This window comes from Diadema setosum, chromosome 10 (genome assembly GCF_964275005.1).
Source record: "Diadema setosum chromosome 10, eeDiaSeto1, whole genome shotgun sequence".
Taxonomy (NCBI): Eukaryota; Metazoa; Echinodermata; class Echinoidea; order Diadematoida; family Diadematidae; genus Diadema; species Diadema setosum.
In genome coordinates, this window is record NC_092694.1 from 5,646,666 (window position 1) to 5,671,804 (window position 25,139).

General features: G+C 39.4%; 1 protein-coding gene across 1 annotated transcript; it reads left to right on the top strand.

Moving 5' to 3' along the window:
* The first annotated feature begins 1,701 nt into the window (after positions 1 to 1,701).
* LOC140234050 (phosphatase and actin regulator 1-like) lies at positions 1,702 to 19,733 on the top strand. Its single transcript, XM_072314130.1, has 10 exons — positions 1,702 to 1,740; positions 3,135 to 3,398; positions 9,000 to 9,090; positions 10,126 to 10,247; positions 10,849 to 11,005; positions 13,802 to 13,857; positions 15,754 to 15,818; positions 16,871 to 17,008; positions 18,099 to 18,175; positions 19,184 to 19,733. The coding sequence occupies exons 1-10, from the start codon at positions 1,704 to 1,706 to the stop codon at positions 19,197 to 19,199; spliced, it is 1,023 nt and encodes a 340-aa protein (XP_072170231.1). The 5' UTR covers positions 1,702 to 1,703; the 3' UTR covers positions 19,200 to 19,733.
* Positions 19,734 to 25,139: the final 5,406 nt, after the last annotated feature.

Below are 25,139 nucleotides of genomic sequence, written 5' to 3' on the forward strand. Positions count from 1 at the left end.
TGTACATGTACTTGTATTACAATGTAGCTAAAAATGATTATTTTTCCAAAATTCATATGATATAGTGCAACAAAATTGTGAGGGTATGACATCATCAACTTGCTCATTTGAATATTCACAAGGACTGGTCAAAAATGTCTTCAAAAAAAAATTGAAATTCAAAATTTCATATCTTTCTTATTCCTTATCTGTTTTTTGTCATTATTGTGTCATTCTGTAGGGAACATTTTTCTATTTCTTTTGAAGTTTATCTATTGTGGGGAGGATCTTCTTCTTTAAATAAGGTTTAAAAGGGACAGCAGACTGTTGTTGTTGTTGGGTTTTGTTTTGTTTTTGTTTTTTGTTTGTTTGTTTTTTTTTTGGGGGGGGGTGCTGTTTGTGAATCCCTCAAAGATGTCTGCCTAAGGGCAGCTTCTACCTTTGCTGAGAGGACTAGTTTACACTGACACCTGCACCGTAATCGGAGTTTGCCTGGTGAGGCATTAATACGATAGGCTCAGACTGCAATGGCAGCAGAGTGTGATTTTTTTTTTCCAGCCATGGCCCTTGGGGACCAGATCCAAGAATTCATTGAGAGTTTCTTGAGGCTGCTTCAGGGATACACCGAGTGGATCTTGCTAGGTAAAATATTTTAGCCAGCAGTGGCGTGATTTCATTTGATTATATGATAAGATCTGATTTGATTTGGGGATGAAACCGATGGGAAACGATGGATTTTGTCCCATTCTTTTGTCACTGACAATTCCCAAGCAGCATTCCCAATATACCAAACATGATTGTATATCCACCAACCCAAGGAAATGAAATCATGGAGGTGTAGCATAACTTTGCCCCTTTCATTTCTATACCTTGATGAAGTACACACAAATGATGTATACGCCTGTATCTATGGAATATCTACGTATTGAAGGATCTCAGTGAGACAGTTAGGCCCGAATTCACGAAGGTGGTACAATCTTTGTCCATGGTTTAAACCATAGGCAAGGACCATAGTTTGTATGGGGTGACAAGTGTCGCATGGCCTATTTCGTTACCAAAGTCAGTCATTTCATTAATGAAATGACCATTTCGTTAATCAAATGTTTATTTTGTCAGCGAAATGTTAATGTTTCGTAGCGAAGTGAACATTTCGTTGACGAAATGACTGATTTTTAACGAAATAGGTCATGCGACACTTGGCGCCCCATACAAACTATGGTCTTTGTCCATAGTTTAAACCATGGACGAACATCGTACTACCTTTGTAAATTCAGGCCTTTGAGTTTTAGAAATGAGCACTGTGAAGAGACATCTCCCACATCTTCAATAAAACACATCCCATTTCTAAACATTTCATTTACATCCGTCCTGCCATCTCCACTTTACAATCCATCTCCAAAGAAGTTTCATACATAGTGTCATATCTGATTTTCTGTATGTGTTCATGGACTTTCCACACATGTAATGCGAAAGAAACAAAAGATTGTCTTGGAAATAAGGATAGAAAGATGAAAAAGGTGAAGACAAGTTGAACAGACTGAGTCTGTGAGTCTAAGTTTGTTCTTCTTCCTAATCCGTCATCCCTCATATCACATCATTGTTTCTTCCTCTCTGTCTCTCTCTATTTGTTTTTCTCTCCCCTCCACCCCCCCCCCCATCCTACAAAAGTCCCCGTATCTGCGGCAGCCGTAGTTGTTTTCGCAAAGATAGCTCAGGCAGCCAGCATGGGCGGAGTGCAAACACAGCAGTGTGCTCCTGACGGTAAGGGGCTCTCGCTACTCGTCATTGCCTGATGGAATATATGGGGGACTGATTATCCTCATGAATATTTTGTGTGTGTTTTGACTAGGGCATCACCTCCGCAAACCTCTAAGACCGGATCCCTGAAAAGGGCTCTGGTGAGGCAGCCAGACCTTAAAGGGAGGGAGATGTATTCCTAGTTGGAAATCAAACCACAAAGAGTGGGGTTGTAGGTGGCATGCACGTCACTATGTTGCACAGCTCAATTAGATAACCATTTCTAGTTGATTCACAAACCTATTGTAATCGTGTATAGATTTTTGCCTGCATGTACAACTCCCCAGAAGCAATTGTCTTGTCCCAAGAGCTAAACCTCACCTGCAACGGATATCCAGGAGTTGAATGCTCAGCTCGCAGGCAGGAAGTTGTCTTGTCAGCGGCGTTCAACTCTTCTTGAATTCCTTTTGTGTTCCCCTCAGGTGTCCGTATCAATTTCAATGAATCCATCATGAACATTGAATGCAGTTTGTATTATGTCTCCACAGATGCCCATATCACAGTTTGAATGGAGCAGGAAAGCATTAGATGCAAAATAATATCTTTTTATTCTGATGATTTTTCTTGTATCTTGATACATCTACAGGAAATTGTCCATGTGGTATTGAGGCACCTGCCATTTAATGATAGTTTCCTGCTCACATAAAACATAAAGTTACTCTTGTCTTCTTTTTTCTCCTTTGTGCAAAATATAATGTAGTTATATTCACTGATGACGAATATCCACAACTGTGATTACGATGACATTTACCCATGTGTGAATTTGCAAATATGCAGCTGTTGTCATTTTAAATGTTTAACATTGCATTCTTCATAAGCAACCAGGATGATTATTGATGCTAAACTTTCAATCTTTTTCTGAAGTAAACATACACACAAGGTTTTGTCACTGCTCGTGGCTCATCAAATGTAGCCTCTTATATATCATATCTGCTTCGGAAACAGATCAATATTACAGACCTTATAAATAATTAATGACAAATAAAGATTATGATAAAAGTATTACTAACAATAGCACAAATTAATGATAGAAATAGTGCTGATGATAATCATAATGATAATAGTGTTATCATTATCAATCATGATGACAATCATGATAATGATTTAAAAGGTAATTATTATTGTCATCATGGCTATTTCATATTTATTTCTGGAAATCCTCATCTATCTTCACCCCTCTTCATTGTGGTATATGACGTGATTTTTTAAATATCTTTTGTATTTTCTTGATCCATACTACCCCTTTCTATCTCTGTATTGAAACCGTTTCTCAATCTTGTCAAACGATGCGTCTACTTCATTCTACCATCTCGTCATCATCTTTCTTTTCTCTTCCCCCTTTTTTTGCTTGATCTCAGGAGGAGCCGGCGATGCTGCCTCGGCCGCGCCCGTTGTCACGCAAGCCGAAGTCAACGACCCCGCCCCGGATCCAGCTGGGACCGGTGGACAGCCCATCGTCTCAGAGGGTGTGGCCTCGGCGCAGGCGGATGGTGATGGGGGGGCAAGGGGGACACCATCGAAGCTCCGCGGGGCAGTTGCCCTCCCGATCATCTCGCCCAAGGGGAAGACGTCACCTGCCTTGCCCATGAAAAAGGGCAAGCCAGTGTTCAGAACGCCACAGGGCAAGTACAAATTTGTCTGCATTTATATTCAACAGTACTTTGTTTTTTTGTTTGAATTGGTTTCTTTCCTTTTATGCCTCCGCCACGAAGTGGTGCCGGAGGCATTATGTTTTCGGGTTGTCCGTCCGTCCGTCCGTCCGTCCGTCCTTCCGTCCGTCCTTCCGTCCGTCCGTAATGAATTTTGTGGACAAGGTAACTATCGAAACCTGTTGAGGTATCCTAATGAAACTTGGCATGTATGTGTATTAGGGGGTGAAGTTGTGCCTGTCAACTTTTGGGCGCACATGCTCAAGGTCAAAGGTCAAAAGGTCAAGGTCAAATACATAAAATTTCACTATTTCCACCATATCTATTGAATGCCTGAAGATATTTTCTTGAAACTTAGTGTATACATGTATTACCCAATTAAGATTCTCTGGTGAAAGTTTGGGTCATGAGGTCAAAGGTCAAAGGTCAAAAGGTCAGGGTCAAATACATAAAATTTCGCTATTTCCACCATATCTATTGAATGCCTGAAGATATTTTCTTGAAACTTAGTGTATACATGTATTACCCAATTAAGATTCTCTGGTGAAAGTTTGGGTCATGAGGTCAAAGGTCAAAGGTCAAAAAGGTCAAGTAAAAATATTAAAACTTCTTTTTTTTCTCCGTACCTTGGAAAATTGTTCAAGGTATCTTCATGGAACATAGTATGTACTGACTGGAAGTGATTATCTAGAGAATGTAGGGTTCATGGGGTCAGAAGTCTGGGGTCAAAGGTCAAGTGCAAGACTTCAAAATTTTACTATTACCCTCATATTTATGCAACGCCAGCAGGGTTATTTTTTTACACTTGGTGTATGCATGTGTAACGTAATAGAAATTCTCTGGAAAGTTTTTTTTTCTCTTTTTGCCTCAAAGGTCAAAAGGTCAAAGATCAAGTGAAAGTGCTGAACTAACTTTTTCCTCCATATCTCGGAAGTGGCTCAAGTTACCTTGAAACTTAGTACATATTATGCATGTTCTACCTGAAAGTAATTATCTTACGAATTTTAGGGTCAAGGGCCAGATGAAAATGGTAACAATTTACTATTCAATTCAGAAATTGCACTTTTTCTCCACACCTGTACCTTGAAAATTACTGAATGCCTAAATGTATGAATGGGTCAAAGTCAAGATAAAGTCCTTAAATCCCTAGATACATGCTCTCTTATTCATCCAATTAAACCTACGTCAAGGAAGGTGAACATTCAACACATTTGTGACAAACTTGTCATTCCAATATTTTGCCAATTTTGTGAACATGTAATCACACAGTGTCCACATGTACTATCTAGACCTATTGGGAAAATCATGCATTATGGCGGAGGCATACCAGTCGCCAAAGCGACATTTCTAGTTTTTTTTTAGGCATAATATTGAATCTTGGCGGAAGGAAATATTCAGCTTTTTGAAGATGATGAAAAGTGATTAGGTGGGAACAAATTCAAGGCATTTCCAAAAGTATTGTCTGTAGGACCGTTCTCGGTTTGGAAATTGTACAAAGTGCAACTTTGCAAAATTACAAGTTTCCATTTACACTGCAACAAAACTTTGCAAAATCACGCATGCAGGGAATAACTAGCCAAATTTTGCAACAGACCGCATATATGTGCAATTGATGGTCCCAGCATGCAATCCCGTCTGCCCAGGTTTTGGCTGCATTCAAATTTCTTCAGTTGTACAATAATAGTAATCACAACTACTGTCGGTTCCATGGCTTTGTTTTCCTGTGCATTCCAATACATCGTACCTCGAAACTCTGCACATGCTCTAAAATTTCTTCATCTAATTCATTTTTGTCACTCAGTTTGGCCGGGAGCGCAAAGGTTAGGCAAATCTTTATTGTTTTACATACTGGATCATCAAATTCCACAGTGTGTGCAGAGAATAGATGGTGATTCAGATTTTTTTTTGTTTTGTTTTTTTGTGTGATTTACAGCAAACAGAGGTTTAATACAACACTTGTATTGACACGGCTGTTGCTCTTTCCAAACAGCACAGTACACAGGCATCACACAATTGGTGTTGTCAGAACACTGGACAGGTGTAGTTTGTGTCCTTATTAGATTCTCTCCCCCCCCCCCCCCCCCCAATTTGTTCTTATAAATATTAATGGTCACAATTGGTGAGATAATGAGGATTTTGTTTGTTGTGGTGGGATGAGGTAATGGAGGATTTCTCGGATGGGGTAAGTTGATGATGGGTCATGGTTAGATAGGGTTGATATAAGATTTAGTGAGAAATTGCGGCAGTTGAGGGGAGGGGGAGGGGATTAGATGGGATACGTTATAGGTGAGATTTCATTAGAGAAGGCGAGATGATTATGAGATTTGTTGATTTTATTCAATCTTTTTGTGTGTGTGTGTGTGTGTGAATTGAGGGGTGATTATGTGATGATGATATCATACAAGGGGGAGTAGAATATTTGAGGCCCACTGTAGGAAGGTATAGGGGAAGTAGTCCCTGCCCTGGGAAAGTGCTGCTTTGTCGACCCTGAGCGGAACTTGCAAATTGAAGACTTCCAGTGGTGTGGTTCAAAAGTGGGCAGAGAAGAGGGGGGTAGAACCAAGTAGCACACACCAAGCACTGTGGGATTCAAGTCCCTTTTTAAAGAGTGCATTTCGGCTTCACTTACTGTATATCCGCCATGAGGCAGCTGTCTGTTTGGCTAGAAATCGAGGTATTTTTAGCTGATTTAGGCAGTGTGACTGCCAAATTAGGAACGGCAGCGCTATCCCCCCGAGTGAAGTAGGGGGAAGTGTCGGAAGATGTGCTACGCTAATTTGATGCACGGTTACAAAGTTTCCCTACCTCCGAATTTCCTCTCGAAGAGGGCACGAAAACCAGAGCCCCGGAGGAATATCACGTGGAATGGTGACAACTTAATCCTCTCACCAATGTCAAGAATGCCAGGGCTTTAAAAAAGTTATTGCTGATTGGTGTTTATTTTCTGCTCAGACTTTCCCCATTTATTTACATCTGTCCTTGTTATAGCTGCCAATTTAAAAAAAAAAAAGAAAGCCTCAAGTTCCTTATGCTGCATTTACACCATTTTCCCTGCAGCCGTGGCAGCCCCATTTGCTCAAAATGTAGTGCGTCATGCGTAGATGAGACATTGCCCTGTTTTACCCCCTTCATATTCTACAAGTCTTGTTTGTTGGAGTCCTTGCCCCAGTGAACATAGCTTTCAGCTCACTATAATTTAAGCATTTTTGTCATTTGATACTATATCAGTATACCATATCCTGCCATTTAATCTTAGATTATTGCCAAAAAAAAATTTAAAATTCTCCTTTTGGCATGAAGTTTCCTGTAAACTCTTAGGCGCAAAGTGAATGACACTTTTTAAAACTAAAAGTTCCACAAGACATTACGCTATCAATCAATATTTCCAGTTTGATGAAGGAGTTCAGTGTCAATTGAAGTATAGATGGGGTGAAATAAATGCAACCATTAGAAAATGGAAGGAGCTATTAAAAATAGGCCGTTTTGATGTTGCGTGAGAGCAGCGAATCCAAATGCTTTGGCAGCCTACGTGGATAGGTCATCCATTTGTAGCTAGACTTTGCCGTAGGGATCAGTCACTGTCCTTTCCTTTGCCCCTGATAGCTTCTTGGCACACTCTCTTCATATTCTTGGCAGAGATAACAAGATACATGAACAATATTGGGCCTCTCGGTTTCACATTTCAGAGTTGTGATGCATCCTGACTAGATTATAATTGTGATAAACAGAAACTGCAAAGATGATGTTTCTTTTGAGGCATTTAGACTTTGATGGTAATGGTGATTATCCTTGTTTACTCTGTTTAGTATGTATTCAGGATTTGTTTCTCTTTTTCTTTTTCTTTTTTGAGCAGTAGGGGGGGGGGGGCTGGGAGGATACTGTGAGAGTTGAAACCTTTGTAGGATGTTGTGTACTTCCTGCTAGACTAATGTTAGTAAACTTCACAAGTCATAGTGACGATTTTGCAGCAAAGATTACTCTCAAATACTGTATTTGTGTTTGGTTGTTCCTTCATTCATATTGGTGCTACATGGACATGTAGTTTGGAATCAAGCGCAATTTTTTTTTTTTTATTTCCACATGTCAATATGCAATATGTGAAATACTAGGCACACATATATGCAGTTATTATGGAAAGATAGAAATTAGAATGTCTTTTAGGTACAATACATGTAGATTAACCAAAAGGAACAGAGAGAGAGAGGATATGAATAATGATAGTAATAAGGTCTTATTTATCCAGGGTAGCCTCTTCAAGGAAAATTTAGTAAGCAAAAAATCAAGAACCAATGATATGTGTTTGTATTCTTGTTTTTGGTCAGGGTTGTAACTTTGAGCATTAGATCTAAGACGTACATTGTATGTGTCATGTCATTTCCACATCATCGTAATGTTGAGATGGAAAACTCTCCTCGTTCTTTACGTGCTGACTCAGGAGGTGAAAAGCTGAGTCCACTCGGTTTTGACAGCTGCTGTTTTTTCTTTCAGGAGGATCGAAGTTGACATCATAGGGACTGTGCTCTCCGAGTCTTGTCTTTTCACACTGAGCATTTGTACAGGCCCTCTGTGTTCTATCTGAATGATTCTGTCTTTCCCAACCACCAACTGCATTTATGTGTACATGTAAAAGCTAATGGTGTGTTTGAGCAGGGAGGTGGAATAATACCACCTCCCTGGTTTGAGCACTCTAGAGTGAACCAAAGCGTATCATATTGAACTGTGCCAGATTAGAACTTTTGAGTACTCTGTTGAGAAAGCGTACCTCATGAGCTATTTTTAGAAGAGATCACACATTTTGTAGCCCTAGGGTCATTCACCTGGCATGCTTAAACTATTTGCAGATGTCCAAAACAAAGAGAGTGAACTAACATGCATTCTTCACATTCAAACTTTTGGTACACTTTTGGTATGGTTTTGGAGCACATCGGGAAGTGGTCCACTTTTGGCTCGGTTCAGTTCAGTACGGTACACTTTCGCAGCACTGGAACGCTCCTCTGGCACGGGTACCGTACGGTACGGTTCGCTTAAGGAGAGTGCTCAAACGCACCCTAGGATGCATTTCAAAAAAATGAAGCCAGTTGTAGAGTTTCCTGATAGATCATCGATAGTGACGGTGGAGTTGTGTGTTGTTCGATCTTTGATGGACCATGTTTGTTGATATGACAATGGAAATTGAACAAAATAAAGCAGCAGCTTTCTTCTTTTCCAATACAACTGTCAATCTTCCTTTTGATAGACACATAGATGTGATCAAATGTATCTTACCTGTATTTGTGTGTAAATGGGTATGAGTACATCAGTGGTTCTGTAGTAGAAATTTTGTGAATGCAATATTTTACAGATTGCTACTTGTTAAAGACAATTCACAAGTCACAGAATTTACAATTAAGAATCACACTGTCAGAATGAGAAAGAAGCATTTATCAAAGATGGTGAAATATATAAATTTGAGTAATAGTATTCATGGTTTGAGTGAATATATTTTTACCAACCACCTCATTTGTTTTTGTGTTATTCTCATTTTCAAAACATGTTGGTTAATATTCTGGTCTGTGATTTCATTTTCTTATTCAGATGCCAAATCCCCTGGGACGCCCCCTGGTGGTAGGGTAAAGGTAGCCGAGAAGCCTGAGATTGTGGCTCCAAAGAGGCTCAACTTTGATAGGTGAGAGATCCGTCACCGAGAGTAACACCATGTAGATATATTCTGTGGCTTGTCTGCAGGGGCGTTTTGGGCAAAGATCATTTTTGTAGTACGTGCACTTGCCTGTTTTAACTGGGAGTATTAATTGCCTCTGGCTAATAGGCAAGACTAACATTATGGACGAGGTTCCAATGACATCCCTAACCCATACTGCGGGGCACTACGTGTGTGGGTTATGCACATACAAGTTTAAGGGTTTCATGTCCCATCGTGAGTAAGTCAAGAATTTATTCTTCAGGCCAGCCAGGCAGGCGGGTACGCTAGAAGCAGCTTGAGGCTTACACACATGGTTTGGTTTCCTGTAAAACACGATATTTTCGTGGCATGAAATTTTTTGCGTATTGGAGCCGACGGCCTATATCGCGGCATGAAATTTTAGTGAGTTGCCTCTAACATTTAATACACATACAGTGTAGTGTAGACAAGAACTTTTGTGTGCATTTTAATTTCGGGGAATCTTGGCTCTTGCGAAATTTGTGAAATTAAAATGCATGCGAACATTCCTCTTTTTACAGTACCCCTCATTTGGCACATTTTGTGACATCATAGAAACTTGTCTTTTACCTCCCCTGCTTCTGACATCATTCCATTACACTTATTCATATCAGTGAGGAGACAAGCATACAATTCAAGTTGATTTTGGTGGTGTGAGAGTAAAGATGTTTAATTCACAGCCCTGAATTATTAAAAAGCTGATCAGGTTTAGTTGAATGCACTAGGGAATAATGTTAGTCAGAAATTATATTTAATGCAATTCTGTAGTCTTTCATTTGGTACATTACTTTATTTAGAAAATAAATCTTCACATTCCTCTACAATTTGTATCATCTTGAATGCACAGTCTTGATGATCTTCATTTTGATTTTCATTTTTATGATAATCATTGCACACATTCATTTGTAGACACATTAAGGAATTCACATCTTGTAATGAATTTCTTTTTGATATCTTTTGCATGGCTGTCTTTTTTTTTTCAACGCCATCACAATCCTTCAGTGGGCCAGACACCATTCCTTCCCCGGCCCAGTGCAACGGAGACGTCTCCCACGACAGCAGCAGCGACTACGACAACGCTCCCGGCAACAGCGATGAGAGTGATGACGAGTCGGAGTACTGCAGTGAGTACAATATCATTGACATGTGATCTGTGTGAGAGAATGAGAGGGAAATATAATGATAGATAGAACAATGGACAGATTTATAGATAGAAAGATTGAAAGAAACATAGATGAAGTGATTGAAAGATACAGTCTTACAATTGTGATACCAAATCAGATAATAGTTTATAATGATTGATCCTTCAAATCATACAGGGCAAAACCTATGTGCATGCATCATATTCTTCTGTGTTCCAACAGCAAGACAGACTAGTAAAAAGTTCAAAGATTGATAAATTAATGGGCTGATAGATGAATGGAAAGATACAGGTATATTATTAATAAAGATAGAAAGATGAAAATTGACCTGATAGATTTGACACTTCCAGAAATTATGTAATGTTGCATGAAGATGAGAGACTATGTACAGTTTTCTTTGCATAGCATCTTCGTTATGAAACCTGCTGAAGACTAGTCCGGAGTATACAATTTACTCAGGCAGGTGTCTATGGGGAAGTGCGTGTTATAGCAATATCAGTCCGTCTTCAATGGGCTGTTAGATTATCTCAAGATGCCCGCAGCCAAAATTATCTTTATCCCTTTCCTCATTTTCGCTTTGCAGCTTCCTTAGCAGCCAAGGTGCGTAGGAACAATTCCCTGGCCATCAAGCTGAGTAACAGGCCGAGCAGGAAGAACCTGGAGGAGCGCAACATCATCCCGAACAAGACGGACGACGACAAGAAGATCGACCGCGACAAAGTTGGTGCTGCCCTCGTTAGGTGAGCTATGAATCATGCGATCCTCTTCTACTGAGCCAAAAGATATTAGAGCACCAATGGCAAATAAATTTACATATTGACCCATTGAAGACTAGTCACCGAGTATACTGTCTCAGACAGGTGTCTATGGCAAATGTGTGTAATTTGTGCTGTTCAAATGTACCCAGGTAGGCAGTCATTGAAGGTTGATTCTTTAAAACAACATCATGTTATTATCGTTATTGTTCTTGCTGTTTTATAAAGATGTATCCTGTAATGGACAGCTGAAAACAGTAAATTAATGCATTGCATTGAATCACTTTTTTACTGCTCTCAGTGCTCATAGCCACAAAGCTGAATGCGTTCCCCCCAAAGTTTTCTGTCGGATGTCAAAGAATAATACTGTGCTATTCCACGTACATCATCTCTACAAGCTCAGCAGCATGTTTCTCCCTTTGCTGTACTACAAGGAACAAATTATACTGTAGTCTCTTCTAACTCTTATAATCCATGCATGTCTGTTAATATTGACGGTCGTTATGACAACCGAGAGCTCACGTAGCAACAGCAGACATGCAAAGTGGTGTTCAAATATTGAAAGGTCTCTATTATGTATCAAGCGGTGATGAAAATAACCCGATGTTACTTGATCCGAAGGAGGAAGAGATATATCCATACCTCTGAAGACATTGTCTAGTATTAAACTAAACTTCTTGTTTTGTGGTAAGACACAACCAAGCAAACGCAAGTGATGGAAACTGCATAATGTTGAACTAAAGAAAGAAAGAAAACCACTTCAGATGATAAATGCGACACTAGAATTGTTTTCCCCAATCTTTGTAGGAGGAAGCGAAAGTATCAAAGGCGTGTTTTGCCTTGCTGTAGGTTAGACTGAAGAAGGGATAGGCAGGCGAGGTTGATGTAGGATTGTGGGTTTGACTATGGCTTTTGCACTTCATTGCTTGTTTACGATCCGACGATGATCGGTATTGATTTATCGAATCATGCGTGGGATTGGCTCGGCGCGGCTTTCTCTTAATGCTGCTATGAGAAATTGATCCATCTATTCGAGACGCTGTGCGGACCACACCAAATGCCATTTCCCTCTGACCTAGTAATAAAGAATGTCAGATGCCAGCGTAGGAAAGAACCAGGCAGTATGAGACAAAGTTCAAGGGAAGAGCAGTTAGTGATATAAGGAGAATTGACATGAGAAATATAGATCGCATGGAATTGACAATGACATTGATCAAACAATAGCACCATGCCATAGAGAGTATATGACGCTTCGCATGACACAGTCTTTTCTTCTTCTTTGTTTTCAAAGAACTGGGTTGAGTCTTTCATTTTCTTGGATTCACTACCATTGTATTTCGTGGAGCACAGATAACCTACAAAAATCATGACAGTTTCTGAGTGCCCATGTTTCACTTTCTTTTATTATGAGACCTAGGCTCCTCAAAGGAAGAGCATTAACTCCTTGAAGGCAAGTCCTGAGTATACTCGGCAGATGTTTGTGTGAAATGCATGTTTCAGCAAAATCAGTCCATCTCCAATGGGTTAAATTTCGTGTACAAAGCCATACATGTATGCGATAACCTTATGTCTACGGCCAACCCTGCAGTCAAACTGATTCAGTGTTTGGCACTAAAGGTAATCCTTTGGGTGCTGTGAGTGCGGATTGGCCGAGAAAACTCCCACAGCATTACACACGCTGTCTTAAGTCCCTGGCACAGAAAAGGTTAAGCTTTCTCTACCCTGGATGATACCAAAGGTCAGGACAGCTTTGTTTTGTGTGTGCATTGTGACCATGGCAATTGAAACAAAAAGTGACACTCGATGAAAGAAAGGGATAGGGAAACTGTATAAGACATATTTTTTGTTATGGTTCATTTTTCCATTGATGGCTGGATAGCCCATATTCAGCTGCACTAAGCTGGTCTTCCATGGGGTCCAGTTGGATGTGAGGCGGGACCGCTTCACCGGGTTAAACACCCTGCTCTTTGCGATGAATGAATGAAGCGGGATCTTTTACGTGCATGAGTTGTGACTCTCTCATACACGGGACCTCCATTTTATGTCCTATCCAAGGGACAGAGTGTTTTGCCTCTTGCTAGAGGGGACAGTATGATTACACACAACATTGCTCAGTCCAGACTCGGGTTCGAACCCGGGCCCTTAGGATCGTGAGGCAGACGCGCTACCGACTGAGCCAACTCACTGCCCTATATAAATCATATTACAGACATGTGACCAAGATGTTTGTCTTTTGTGACACCCAAAAGTTCATAGTATCAATAGTAACTTGCAAGCATTTACTGAAGTTCTTTATCTATCACCATTTGTCCAATCACACACCAAATTTCCCTGACCAGTGGTCCATTTCATGTACATGTCTCTTTTGTCATAATATAAGAGACTTCGTAAGACGACAATTATGAGAAACTTCATTTAAATGGACTTTACTTCTCTTTGGAAGTCTCTCATAGCTCCATATGAGCGACTTTGGCCATTCTGAGATTTATTTAAAGACTGTATGTGATGATTTTAATGAAATGGACCCCTAGGCTCCAGCATGTCATTATCTCAGGCTTCAGCTCATGTAGGATGCCAGAGGCATTTACTACGTATCTCTCTCTACACTTCACTTTCCAAATCGCTTCCCTTGTGGAAACCCTTCTTTTGTTTTACATGTACATGTAAATCAGGAAGAGAGCCTTGCTGGTGAAGAAAATGATTCCATTACCCAAGGGTGCTCAGTTTGACCATCTCTCGCTGACGGGCTGACAATTTTTGTTTTCTTTCTCATCTTTTCAGGCGACTGAGTCAGAGACCCACCCAAGAAGAGCTCGAACAAAGAAATATCTACCGAGGTAGGTGAAGTCTTGCAGGCAGGCATTAATTGCTTTGCACACACACACACACACACACACACACACACACACACACACACACACACTCTGTCTCAAACCAAATTAATGATGGAAACATGCTGAAAGATAGTTGTTTCTTTCCTCCTGTGAACTACAGAGGGCAGCAGACTAGAAATGTTTCCCAAACTGTCCAGAATAGAGCCTGAGTGATGAATTAAGTACTGTAGACCTGCCATTATGTATTTGTCTTCACATTTTGTGATGATTTTTTTTTTGTTCACCCACAAAACTGAAAAAAAGATATGGTATTTAAATGAAAAATATAATCTTCTGAAATTGACTGAGTGTGCATGAGATGCCTGATTTCTTACAATGTATGTCTGAACAAGAATATGATTTTGTCATCATTTCTTTTTTAATTTGCATAAGTATGTATGTGTATTTGATCTTATACTTTGTTAGTGCAGTATTTGTTTCAATGAGTGCATCTGCATAAAGTCTTATTTGATATCCTTTTTTTACAAAGCACCATGTGTGTATGACTCTGTCCGTCGGAGGGCAGAGAATATTTTGTTTGTGAGTTTTTGGGGGGGTTTTCAAGGACAAAAAGTAGGGAAGCATTTCAGTTAAGGTGTTGATACACAATTATTATTCCAGTGAATATATTACTGTGTGCATTTGCCTTTGTAATATTGCCAACCAGATTATGATATCTCATAGACTTGGCAACAGATGTGCCAAATTACTGTGGGCAAAAGGGTTTATGCTCTTAAGGTTCGCAAAAAAGACTGCCACTACACATAGATAATACTACTCAGGAAAAGGATAATATCTCAGTCCTATGAGGATATCCTCCGTCCTTCTCTCTCTTCTTGAGCCCTACTCTTGTAGATATAGATACAGATATAGATAGATAGATTGATAGATAGATAGATATTTTCTCACTTGCATCTATAATGTCACTGGGGTGACAAGACCTCGTATCTACAAAATGTCAAATGTTCAGGAGAGCCAAAAAACATGACGGCCAAAGCACTATAGCAAATGGGATAGCCTTTCCTTTGACATGCCGTGGTGGCTTCATTTTTGGAGTAAGACACTTGGGATTTGGCCAGGACATCACTGAACTCATTATTTGACCATTAATCCAAAAAAGTCATTTTCACCAAAATTTCAGACACTATTATTTATCCCCTGCTTGTTCACGAAATACGGGCAAATATCTACGGTCTGGTGCCATATTCCATGAGGCCGAAGGCCTCATGGAATATGGCACCAGACCGTTCGGCCTCATGGAATATGGCACCAGACCGTAGATATTTCCCGTATTTCGTAAGAACAAGCAGGGGGTAACGATTTTATCTTTTAGTGTAACTTAGTGCTAACCTTCTTCTCGCTGATTTCCCCTCGTGAATGATGTTGAAATCGCCGGCTGTCAGCCATGACCATGTTGACTTAGGCCTACGTTTCGCAAGCTGATTACTGCATGCGATGCGCGCATACAAATACGTACACGTACACGCCATACTGCAGTGCAGTGATAGCCAGATAGATATAAGTTGCTGTTGTTTATCAAGCGTCTAGTGGTCTCAGGTTATGTGCGCAATACGCTTGAGGACCGCGCGCTGTCCATTTGTTTTGTACAGGATTAGCGCGCACTTTCCTATAAGCGTCTTTGGTACACGCGCAGCTGGCTGTGTAATACAGTATCATGACGTCATATCCACATAATAAGGGATATATTAAGTGGTTGATTGACCAATGAGATTACAGAATTCACGATCACTAAAAGATAAAAGGTCTTGTCACCCCAGCGACGATAAAGTTGTTTATGTTCAGTGTTCACTGTAAATATGAATTAATCCTGCAATGTTTAAATTTTCTTCCCCACGACAGATCAATCCCAGATTGAGGCTGCCAAACAGGAGAAGGAGGAGAAGAAGAAAACTCTCATAAGAAAGGTGAAATATCATTCTCTCTCTCTCAAAATCTCTCAAAAGTTATGACTCTTTCTGTCCCCTTTTCACCTGTCACGACTACTGCAACTTCAACTTCTAGCTCACTGCTGCCCCTCGATTGTCACTAGTTGCCTTCCTTACACTCTCCCTATAGATGTAACTGGAACTTTATTCCACTCTCCTCTGTCTAGGCTCTTCTTCTGCCCAGTAACAGTCCCTGCTAGGACTGCATGCACGTGGTGTTACCACAAACCTTTTTTCCTCAAAGCAAGAAATGTTTTCAAATTCATGATAATTTTGTTGTTAATACATGTATTTCAAAACCAAAGGTAGATGTAATTGTGGTTGCATAACTTGATTCTACCTCAGAATATTCAGCCGACATCCTTTAGTCTTCCATGAATGTTGGAGTATTTAATTTGAAATGAAGAGGAATAGAACTCTTGTAGGGGGGTCGATGGTGTCATTACACCCCGATGTATGTATGGGGGAAAGGAAACATGAATGTGACTGTACTTATTACAGGAAATGTAAATTTTTATTTTGCACAGATGGGAATATGTCAAATGTTTGAGCATAAGCAGATTCTATATTTCCACTTCATTTCCAGTGTACTATATGTAGTGAGCATAACATTTTTATCATTGTGTGCGCTGCATCTTGTTTGCCAAAGTTATTCAGTTTATATCCAAGCTATTCAAAAAACAAGCCAAAGCTATATACAGCACATAGCTGTATGTATTACATTGTCTCCACTTACCCCCAAAATGATAGTGCTGTCCAAAGTAATCTGATGATTCAAAAAAAAAAAGAATCTTTAAATACACTTTGCAAGTCAACCCTGCACAAATATTTGCGAATGTAGTTTTAAGGAAAAGTGGTCAAAGGGGACATTACTATGTTAACTACACAAGTGGCTTACAATCAAGTTGCCAATTGCTTTCTGACCTTCAGATTGTTTCAATCTTGAACATGACAAATCCTGGTCAACAATTTTATTTTTTCTGTAAATTTTTTTCTCACTCCTTTTAATCTATAATATTACCCCCTGATAGCTGAGCCTGAGACCGACGGTGGAGGAGCTGAGGAAACGAAATATCATCAACTTCAACGAATACGTGGAGGTTATAGAAGCAGTAGATTACGATAGGCGAGCCGACAAGCCTTGGACGAGACTAACACCTCAGGACAAGGTGAGAGAATCACCCCCCCCCCCCCCCCCCTTGGTTTTTGGTCTTTTTAGCAATCCCTTTATGAATTCTGACAACTTTATTCCTTTGTAAAGATAACACAAATATTGTATGTTAAAAAGTCAGGATCTGTGCTTCTCTCCTCTGATCTTTTCAAACTAAAATTTTAATCTATATTCAATACAACTGGCTGCCTGTCTCTCAAAAGTATGCTATTCTTGAGGCTACTCCGAAAACCCGAGAGCATATAAGCACAGAGAAACCAAAACAAAAACAGTCACTTGCCGACCGCACCCTCCGTGCACCCGTCGCGCACGCACTTGGCATGCGGGAAACCGCCATTGAATCATCCTCTTTTACCACTTGCGACCCGCTGAGTACTGACGTGCCCTGCAAAATCAGTCCGTCCTCAACGGGTTAAAGGGATGGTACAGTTTTGGTTGAGATGGAGGCTCCAGGTTTCCAATGTTTTTTTATGATGAATTTTTGAGAAAATGAGAAACCTGATATGAAATGCGAAGGACATTTAATTCTGTTAAAGGGAATTCAAAGTTTTTTTGATGAAAATTACTTTTGAAATGGCTAAGATAACCCAGACAAAGCAATCAGCATCATTTTGTTTTACTTTGTTTTTGGATATCGCAGCCATTTCAAAACAGATTTTCATCTGTTATAGAATTTTAATTCCTCTACTCAGTAAAACTGTATGCTCTTTAACATTTTACATAAATTGATTTCTAAGTATCTTGCAAAAAGTTAAAAGCCGAATCCTCACCTCAACCAATACTATTCCATCCCTTTGCGAAACCACTTGTTCACTTTGCACTATGGCAAGATGACAGTCCAGTCCACACCTAGCCTTTTGACAAGACCTCAAGGCTGAGGAATGAGACCAACAAAGACTAACAAAATTTCAAAGTGAGTTTCAGTTTCCTCCACTGCCAGGGAACTTGAACCAGGGACCTCGTGATTGAGTGTCTGTAGTCGTAACCACTGAGCCACACAGCTCCTCTCCCTCACAAAGCAATGACCCTCTGTGTCATCAAGTGAATATCTGACTTTCATTGTACTTCTGTTTTCTCCTCACATCAAGGCATCCATTCGCAAAGAGCTGAACGACTTCAAGAGCACAGAAATGGACGTACATGAAGACAGTAAAAAATTCACAAGGTGAGAATTTTTTCTTTGTTTTTTGTTTGTTTGGTGTTTTTTTTTTTGAGGGGGGAGGGGGAGGAGATTTAGGGTTCCATTTGCTGAAACTAGATTAGTTTCACTCTATTTTAACGGCTAAGTCCGACCACTTTTTTTGACATCCCCCCCCCCCCCCCCCCGATCAAGACCATTGTCCGATTCTCACAAAATTTTACCTCGAGGTACTTTGAAGTTTTAGTGAATTCATATTTTCTTAAAATGATCAAATTTGAAGTATGCAAATTATAGGCATGTTTGTTACAGCAGTGTAATATTTTGGCTATTTTATTTTTTTAAAGAGAAAAGCGTATTTTAACAGTTTCATGATGACTCAAAATTGATGATAGATTTCCCTTTTTAACATGGAGTATTTTCAGGATCATGCTTGAATCTCAATACACACAGTGTCATATTCTTTTGTTATGATTTGTTTTGTATTTTATTGTTTGTATTGGTATGTTTGAATTTTTTTGACAATGACGTTGGAAATGATAACCACAAAGACGATACAAATAAGACTAATTTATGGGGGAAATGGATTGTTTTTTACAAATTCTATAGCATCTCCATTCCATAATGTGCACATGGAAAAGTCACCATTTTGGGTTGACTTTTGATCTTTAGTTGTCATCTGACCTTCTAATGCTCGATCCAATCTCAAAAAATTTGGTACCAAAAGTTGCACAAGAGCTCAAAGACAAATTCAGAATCATGAAAGGATAGAATCATACGGTATGTGCCGCAGTTATGGAGAAGTCGCAAAATTACAACTGGGGGGAGGAGGGTCAAATTGATAATTAATGTCTTCTTTATCCAGGGTAACCTCTTCAGTGTTGCCACTGCTCTACCAGAGGGCCCTGCCATTATTATTACCCTAGCGTTGCCATATACCTGTTCATACACCTGGGTCTAGAGGGACACTGAAAATGAGATTAATTGTAAACCTTTTTAACTTTTTTTTTTTTTTTTTTTTTGCTTTTTCAACAGGTTTCACAGACCTTAGCACCGCTGGGAAAATCTCGTATGGATAAAGACTTCACAAAAAAAAAAAATTAAGACTATGTCACACAGTTCCTTTTTGATCCTACATAAATGGAGTAACACTCGCGCCAAATATGGACGTAATGAGACATGTCTGAGATTAGGCTGCTTTTGGAACAAAAGGCTTGTCCGCTTGGAGTGCCTGGATTTTGCCCATGGACAACGCTAACGAAACTTCGTGGAGAGGCACAAGCGTACCGCAGTGGACAGAATTTGAGGGTCATCGCACGGCAACCTCTCAATCTGCAGCACGAAGGATTGGATCTCTGCACCATCCGCAACCTTTGGCGTGATTATCTCTGACACGTCTAACACGTGTGTAGTGCTTATGATTGCGTGCGTGCATGTAGTGTACATGTTTTTGAGTGTGTGGTTGTGAATGTGGGCGTGTCTGTTCGTTCGATGACTGTTTCTTATCGTGCAGGATGTATCGTGAGTGACGAACACAAGTTCAGCAGCCGACAGCTTTTTGAGGAACACAACCAGCGGAGGAACCACGTGAACAAACCCAGCTTACTTGTGTGTGTGTGTTTTTTTTAGCATTTTTTTTTTCTTTGCGTGGATTGTTGTAATCTGTGTGAGAGCACCAGTAAGCGAACTGTATCAAGTTTTATAGAACTTTAATCAAGATGAATCTGAACTTTGCCTGAACTTTTCCATGAAATCTTAGCCGAGTGCGGCTGTCATGTAATGCTTGTATATTTCAGGAGATTATTCAGAAACGATGCTGTCATTGATTGCAAAACACAACAACAGTCATCGTAAGGCAAGCTGTAGCCTCAGGTAAAGCAGTAGAGAGTTATTCACATTTGATGCAATGCATGACATGAAATAAAACTTATTGAAATGCTGAGCATGAAGAAGAGCGTTGAGTTGTCGGTACCACCGCCCTGAGATATTGTAACTTCACGTTTGTTCATTTTTGCCATCGACAATGCTTTGCGTATGGCTCAGTTGTGCAAAATCTTTCTGATTTTGATTTTATGTGGACAAAAACAAAGCTTGTGATATTATGTAACCCTTTGTAACAATGCTAGAAACATGCACTGAACAAAATAATCTCCAAGGTACGCTAGATAGCCCAGACTAATTTTTCACTTCATACAAAGAGTGTCTGAGGTACAAGTATGTAGCGGGGAGTTACAATAAATCAATCTTTTTAAAGACTTAAAATTTGGTATTATAATGAAGGTTGTTCAGCCAGTTATGTCAAATATGTACAGGAGTTACTTGCGTGTCAAAAAAAAAAGACCTTCAATGTTATTTTCATTTTCAAAAAGAAGGGGATCATATTCACATCAATGCCTGAAACCAATCCACAGGAATGTGTACACACTCGTAAATCTGCAGAGTTGTATGCATGGTGCATCCAGGAAAAATCCCTGCTGCAAGTCAAAGTAGAAGCCAAAGAAAAGTTTGTGTAGTGACTTGATAGAGATGATATGAAAGCAAAAGTAAGTATGTCACGAAGGACTAAATCCCCCTGACCACTTACAAATTACCTTCTGTTTTTGGTTTTGTTTATTCTCATTGTAAAACTCAGAAGCAAGTTATTTTTAGGAAGTTTGAAGATATTGGGTGTATACGCAGAATCACATAGACACAATAAGCAATCAGAACTGGCACATTATGCTGTAAAGACATGTTTGGAGTACTGGTACTCTGAATAGACTATTGTGAGACGCTGTGTTATCGGTGCTCACTGAAAATTAAGATGAGGAAATGACAAGTACAACCAAGAATGATAAAGCAGGGTTTCTATTTTTCACAGAATTTGCACATTTTATGCCGTGATACTGCTCTCTTTTTTCCCTTTTGTTTGCCTGTTTGCTTGTTGTTTTATTGTATCTAGTGTTACTGCTTCAACATTTTCTTTCAAAACAACATAGTCTTCCCCCATCCAATGTCCAAAAATTTTTACTCAGAGCCATACTTCAGGCAACTTTTTTGATCTGGTGTGCTTCAGGTAGCCTTTTTGATCTCGTACCAGCTTATTTTCGTAGTGCTCTATATTACATGGTGGTGTCATTTTGTTTTGTGTTTTTCATCTCGGCAAAGTTTTATGAAAGTTCTTGTGTTTCCTACTAGGGCGCATCAGGGGTAGCTGTTTGGCTCAATCACCTCTAATGAAACTTGACCCAGATCTATGAAATGAATGCATGCGTGGATATTTTGGGGTGTCCTCTTCAAAGGCTCCTTTTCAAATTGATGTTTGCTGTCATCAAGAGTTGCTCACGATGCATTTTCAAAAATAGAAATGAAAGACATTTGCAGACCATATGAATTCCATGCTCGCAACTGACTAACCAATTGCCCTACATCATCGTCTACAACTCGACAAAAAAATTTCATGAAATTGAAGCCCCATGCTGACGGAGAAAAGATCAGAGCAAAACTCTGAGATGCAAGTATGTTTGCTGCCTTTGATTGGTGTGAAGGCTTCCATTTGCTTGCAGCAACATTATTTCTTGGATGAGTTCGGTCCTCCTTTATAGCCACGAATCACAGAATGCATCAAAAGAACTTAACCCCTTGAGCACCGGAACCAGTTGCACCATGTATCAGTTGTTCCGAGTATCACGGCATCTTGGAATCAGCAGGTTAAGATTCTTCAATTTTTCTCTTATGACTTCCTCTTTTTGTATGAGAGTAGATTAGCTCGTATAAAGTAATGTTTAGACACCAAATAATGTCCTTCTGATTGTAGGAGAGTGATAAACTCCTCCAGCCCCTGATGGTTGTTCCTTTCCTCAACAGTGATGCTGTACTGGTACCAGTATTGTCAATAAATTGGTTATGGTTTACTTAGTATCCTACAAATTATTTTTGCTTTCGATTCAGTGGAGACCATTGCTCTAATCAAACGAAAGTCAGCTGTCTACCCCATGTATTGGTTCAGCTTTAGGAAGATCTAGCAAATGTCTGCTTTAAATGAAAAAGAACATAATGGTTGGAATGTTATGAGGGCTGATGGCAAAACATAATTTCGTTAACAAGAACAAAACACATGTCCAAGTAGCAGCAGCTTGTCTTATGTAACCTTTACTATTTTTTATTTGTAGAATAGAATTTTTGCTGTATAGTTTGGGTGAAAATTTATTTGTAATATTGATTCTCTCAAGGATTCTATGTCACTGGATTGGCCTTATGTGTATATTTAGTCTGCAATTTGCTGAAATTTTGCTTCTGACCCCAGCTGGCAACATGAGAGTTTGGGTTTGAAAGCATTCAAGAAAAAGCCTTCCCCTCCTTTTCTTGCCTTTCGTTTTGCACCATAGTTTGTGTCAAATTACACACTGAATATAACCCTATCTTGAGTGATAATTTCATGACCTTAATGTTGATAATTTGAAAACAGAACTAGAAAAACATGCATCAGTGATTTTTTTTTTCCTTTGGTGCTTGTTTTTATGTCAACACAATGTTTTATGTACTCTTTAAAGGAATCATATTCTATAACACTTATACATTGATCCCAGTTCGGAAGTTTAACACAGGTATTGTAGAATCTTTTAGTTAGCAGTGTAGCAGATAGGTGGAAAGATAAATGTATTAGTTTTGCCTGCTTTTGAAACTGGTAATCATTTTGCAGCCATTGTATGTGTGTGTAGATACGCATCAGTGAGGGATGTGTTTTTCTGGTTAACTTCTGGGTGTAAATGGTTTCTGTTTTTGTTTTGTTTTGGGTTTTTTCGCCCTGTCCCAAACAAAAAGCATGTCCATTACCACTTTCCACTCCATTTGATACTTTTTGTGTGTCCCTGATGTGTTTAGAAACTCAATACAAGTCATACTGATTTTAAAGGCTTTTATATAGCCAGTCAGGCTGAAACCAGGGGTGTAAACGTGCCCCCACCAGAGGGCCATATAACTCATTTAAAGCATTCAAAACTCAGAAACAACTGAAAGTTGTTTCATTCAAAGCTCACAAACAGCTGCACTTTCCTCTGCTTGCAGTTACCCTTAGCAACAATGAAAAATGCCTGCAGCTGATTGGATGCTGATGGGTTGTTTGTTGCTATGGTTACTTGCAGTCACTATCAATTCTTTGAGAAACAGAGTCCTACAGCTCTTTCTGCACTGTTTGCAGGCACCAACAAGTATTGTTTTCAATCAGCTGGAATGTGGGGAAGAAAGCCAGGTTATGAGCATGCATGTATATCTATTTTGGTCTGAATGTAATTCCAGATCTGAGAAAGAAACATGATTTATTGTAGGGTTTGTATTAATGTTATCAAACAATTTCATGCGAAAGTTTCCAGAGAAACTTGCTTGAAATTCAGATGAAATTCGGAATAAAACTGATCTACGGGATTAGCTATCTTTAGCCTCTCTCGTAATTGATGAGGAACAATGCAGGTTTTTATAGCTAATTTGTTATATCATGTTAATATCATTTTTTTAATTGAATGTCTGATATCACATGTACATGTATATCTATGGTGTATCATAGAAGACTGAATTTTGTGCTTGTAAGTATTTTTCGATTTGAAAATGAATACAATATTTGAAATTCTGTATCATAGCCTGACCAATGTTTAGTGTGTCTCGGTGAGAGAGAAAGGAAAAAGAAATGTTGCAGTTTTGGAAGAAAAAAACCAAAACCAAAACCAAAAAAAAAAAGCACTGTGATTATTTCAATTTCTTGCATTTGTCATTTAATGTTTCTGAACATAATGCAAAGAGTGGCATAAGTGTCAGAGATTTGTAATTGGAGTGAATAATGTGCTGTTTATAGTACGGCAAACATTGTTTGGAAATATTGATTGCATTTTAGAATTTAGTACCCAATACGCGCCATTGCAGCAAGGAGAAAAAAAAAAAAAACAAAGTGAACAATTTGCTTTATTTTGTTGATGTTTTGGGTTTCCCTCAAACAAGACAGCCATTCCATAGGAGAGAGATGAATGAAGCTTGCTCCAAGGTAATCAGATGATTGTTCTTCCGTTGCGGCTAGTTGTGGTAGGATCTGATTGTTAAGAGGGGAGGATAGGCTCGTATGTTTTTTGTTTTTTTAAGTGTGTGCCATGTTCTTATGCCCCCTCCCCTTTTAAATAGGTTAGGTTTTGTTGCTTCCAGATTTTCCCCCTTTGCATTTCCTTGTAAAATCCATTTTCCTCTCAATGATGTCGCGTACTGTAAAAGTGGATATTTTCGCACGACTAATTTTTCGCGCTAGGCCGGGTCAGAAGAGTTTCGCGTGTTTCTGATTCCGCGGAATCAAGACATCACGCACAGGAACTTATGTTAAGCAAAAATATTCACGTGTTTTTATTTTCGCGCTAGTTTCTGGTTGCGCGAAATGCGCGAAAATTTCAACACCACGAAAATTTCCACTTATACAGTATATAGTTTAATGGCGATGTTGCAAGCAAGCATTGATGTGTTACTGATCGTAAAGCACTCACCCTCTTATTTCTTGCCGCCCCTCAGATAAAGAGAAGAATAAGGAGGGCTTAGTTTTGTTTTTGCTTTTCTTACCCCCCCCCCCCTCCCCACGGGAGGGTGAAGTGATAGAACACAAATTTTTGGCATCATCGATTAGGTGTAGCACGAATGGGGGGGAAGTGGTTGTTATGTGTGGTTGAAATGTAAGGTAGTTGAACTGGAGGATGTCACACAGAATTTTGTTGAATTGACATGAATTTTTAAAAAGTAAAACATATTTCCCAGAATGCATCAGAAGTCTCATGTCCTTATGGCTGGTCTATTAGATAATTCTGGTCTTTTTTGTTTCCACGTGTGTCTTGTGTGTGAGGATGTGTATGCTTGTGTGTATGAATGTATACAATATGCACATAATATGTTTTCACAGTGATTGTGCGTTGTGAAGAGAAGGGTTGTAGATATGTGAGCAATGCCTGTGAAACAAAGGGGTCAGTGAAATCCCGTGTATTCTCAA

What these genes read in the sequence shown, in the direction of transcription:
- LOC140234050 (XM_072314130.1), top strand. Translation starts at nt 1,704, where the DNA reads ATGGGCGGAGTGCAAACACAGCAGTGTGCTCCTGACG. An exon ending in AGTGTTCAGAACGCCACAGG is followed by an intron (nt 3,399 to 8,999) that starts GCAAGTACAAAT and finishes TTTCTTATTCAG; the next exon opens with ATGCCAAATCCCCTGGGACG. An exon ending in TGACGAGTCGGAGTACTGCA is followed by an intron (nt 10,248 to 10,848) that starts GTGAGTACAATA and finishes TTCGCTTTGCAG; the next exon opens with CTTCCTTAGCAGCCAAGGTG.